This window comes from Marmota marmota, unplaced genomic scaffold, assembly GCF_001458135.2.
Source record: "Marmota marmota marmota unplaced genomic scaffold, marMar, whole genome shotgun sequence".
Taxonomy (NCBI): Eukaryota; Metazoa; Chordata; class Mammalia; order Rodentia; family Sciuridae; genus Marmota; species Marmota marmota.
Genome location: NW_025999905.1, coordinates 7,119,069 through 7,121,850, shown reverse-complemented (window position 1 = coordinate 7,121,850; position 2,782 = coordinate 7,119,069). Strand labels below are relative to the sequence as shown.

Below are 2,782 nucleotides of genomic sequence, written 5' to 3'. Positions count from 1 at the left end.
GCGGCTCTGCCCTGCCCCTCCTACCACGCCCATGTACCACTGGGTCGCGGGTCTGCCCACCTTGCGGGTGCGGGTGGCGGCTCCGCTCCGCCCCCTCTCCAATTGGGGTCACGCGGTCACGGCGAGCCGCTGGGCCTGCTCCGGGCGCTGTTGTCTCATTTTTGTAGTAAGGGTAGATGTGATGAAAACTGCTAATTTATTTTAATATTTTTATATTTTCATATGGGATATTTGACTTTTGTCACTTATGAAATATTGCCATTCTCCTAAATTCTTTAAATTCTCTCCTATTTTTCTAGTCTATTTTATCTGTTTCTCTGGGGAATACAACTCCTAAAAATAATGCCTGAATATGTATGTATGTATGTATATATGTATGTATTTATTTATAGGACTGTGGATTAAACCCAGTGGTGCTTTACTACTGAGCTATATCCCCATTCATTCTTATATGTGTGTGATTATATATACATATATACACACACATACATATATATATATGTATGTATATATATATTTACTTTTTATTTTTTGAGACAAGGTCTTACTAACTTGCTGAGGCTGACCTAGAATTTATGATCCTCCTGGCTTTGCTCCCAAGTTACTGGTATTACAGGCATGTATCACTGCACCCAGACTAGATTTTATATTATATTTTGAGATACTGTACTGACTACTAAAATATCTAACTAATTATTCATAATATTATGGAATTTATAACACAAGTATTACTGACCTTTATTTGATCTTTTTGTTGATGCCTTAAATATTTCACAAAATAAATATATTTGACCTACATTTTAAAATATATTTTTTAAAAGAATTACAAATTTGGAACCAGTTTAAATTTATATTTATATGTAAACTCATATAGTGGTAAGCTTAATGTTGAGTTTGGGAATGAAAAGAGAAAACAATATGTGTGTTCAGATTTAATACTCTGCTCAAAATCCCTTATTTACCCTGAAATTCTCACCTGTTTTCAAAAGTAAGGAGTAACACTTCAAATTAAGATAAAAAATCAAGTAAAATATTTGTTTGGTAGGTTTAACTTTTACATAAGAGAAAAATGGAAATTGAACACTAATTATTAGACATAGGTGTGTTTTTTATTCAGTTCAGTTTTGAATGGGCAAGAGAAGCACATATCAGCAGCCGAAGGTCTTTAATATGTAGATACTGGATATGCATTCATTAATTGAGAACTTTTAGTTCAGGGTGAACTGGGAAGTTGCTACAGAAGTTACTCCAGCTCACCTTTTCCAGTTGATTTAGAGGCAAATTAGGAAAGAAGAACCCTGGTGCTCTTTACTAAGGAAAGTAAAACAGTCAGACACTATGATAGATAGTAATGAAAACTAGCTGGATAAGAGTAGATGAATTAAGAAGATCTTACTCAACTTTCTCATTTAGCTAATGTGAGGAGTTTAACATTTTCCAATTGTCTATACTCATTAGAAAAATGCCATTGTACTTAAGAGTTGGAAGAAAATATGTTAGTAGAATATTCTGACTTATTGAATAGGAAGGAAGGGCATGATATGGTGACATTATTGTTTTCAATTGTTTCATTAAATATTTAAGGATACTTTCTAGGAGAGACATATTACTGCAGAAAGAATACTCTGAATATACTTTCACAAAAGCAGATTATTCTAAAACTTTTCAACTTAATATGTAGAGTGTTCATTCTATCAGCTACATCTCTCTCTTAACATTGAATTCAGGTTAAAAAAAATAAGTATTCTGTACATGCTGTTTAAAACAAGTCTACCCCCATAAATGAAGTCCTGACACTTTACCTCCTTTTCCTTCATGGCACATTTCACTAATAGTATGTATTTGTTTGTTTAGTGTATAATTCTCCCCTTGGATATAACCTCCATTAGTATTGGCACTTGATCTTTCTTGTTCCACATAGAAGTGAATAGTGATGAAGGCAGCACGTAGGTTGTAGTAGGGACATGGACAGTCCTTGATAAGTGAAAGAGAGACCCTTTGCCAAAGGAGTCTTAGAAAATAGACTTGATTCACTGGCACTCTGCTCACCACGCTGGGAAAGAAAGCATTGAGGAAAGATTGCTCAGAACAGACTTCTCAGCCCAAATGCATCTGAAGACATTTGCTGAGTTTCAAGTTCCTGTGTGGTCTGAAAGGTAGATTCCACAAAGGCCACAGAGCTCTGAACAAGGGGGCCTCTTTAAAAGAAGCCTTCTCTATCACTTGATCTTTCTATTTGCTTATGATCTTTCCCTGAAATTCTTCTTTATTCTGGCTCATTTGCTTACTGACTCACAAACTGCAACTTTATAGTTTTCATCTAACAGCTATTTTCTTTTCTTAAGGGCCTTCCCCTCTGCCCTCTACATTGTCAAGCCCACCTCTCTGCGCAGAGAAGGTTTTCCTTTTGATACACTTTATAGAATAAAAGTGTCACATTCATGAATTTGTACATTGAAATTTCATGATGTAGAAATAGCAAGGAGTCTTCTTCATATATCAGATGCCTAATAACTTCTCCATATACCAACCTTTTTTTCTAGATCACTCCTGTTCCTGGAACTCATCCGCTTTTAGTTTTTGTGAACCCCAAAAGTGGTGGGAAGCAAGGAGAACGGTATGCTTTTAAATAACATGTTTATTTTCTATATCATAAATATAAAAAGATCAGCTAAAATTGCAATGTGCACATGTTTAGAACATTATTCCTCACCATTTAGTAATTTTAATGTTATATATATATATATATATATATATATATATATATATATATATATATATA

At 34.3% G+C, this 2,782-nt stretch overlaps 1 protein-coding gene across 9 annotated transcripts in view; it reads left to right on the top strand.

The window, feature by feature from the left end:
- Dgkb (diacylglycerol kinase beta) overlaps nt 1-2,782 on the top strand; it is a 747,732-nt gene that overhangs the window by 317,814 nt on the left and 427,136 nt on the right. For all 9 annotated transcript variants that reach the window (XM_048799633.1, XM_048799632.1, XM_048799634.1 and 6 more), the window contains one exon: nt 2,544-2,617. In XM_048799633.1, coding sequence (XP_048655590.1) covers nt 2,544-2,617 — 74 coding nt within the window. The remainder of the gene's footprint in view (nt 1-2,543; nt 2,618-2,782) is intronic.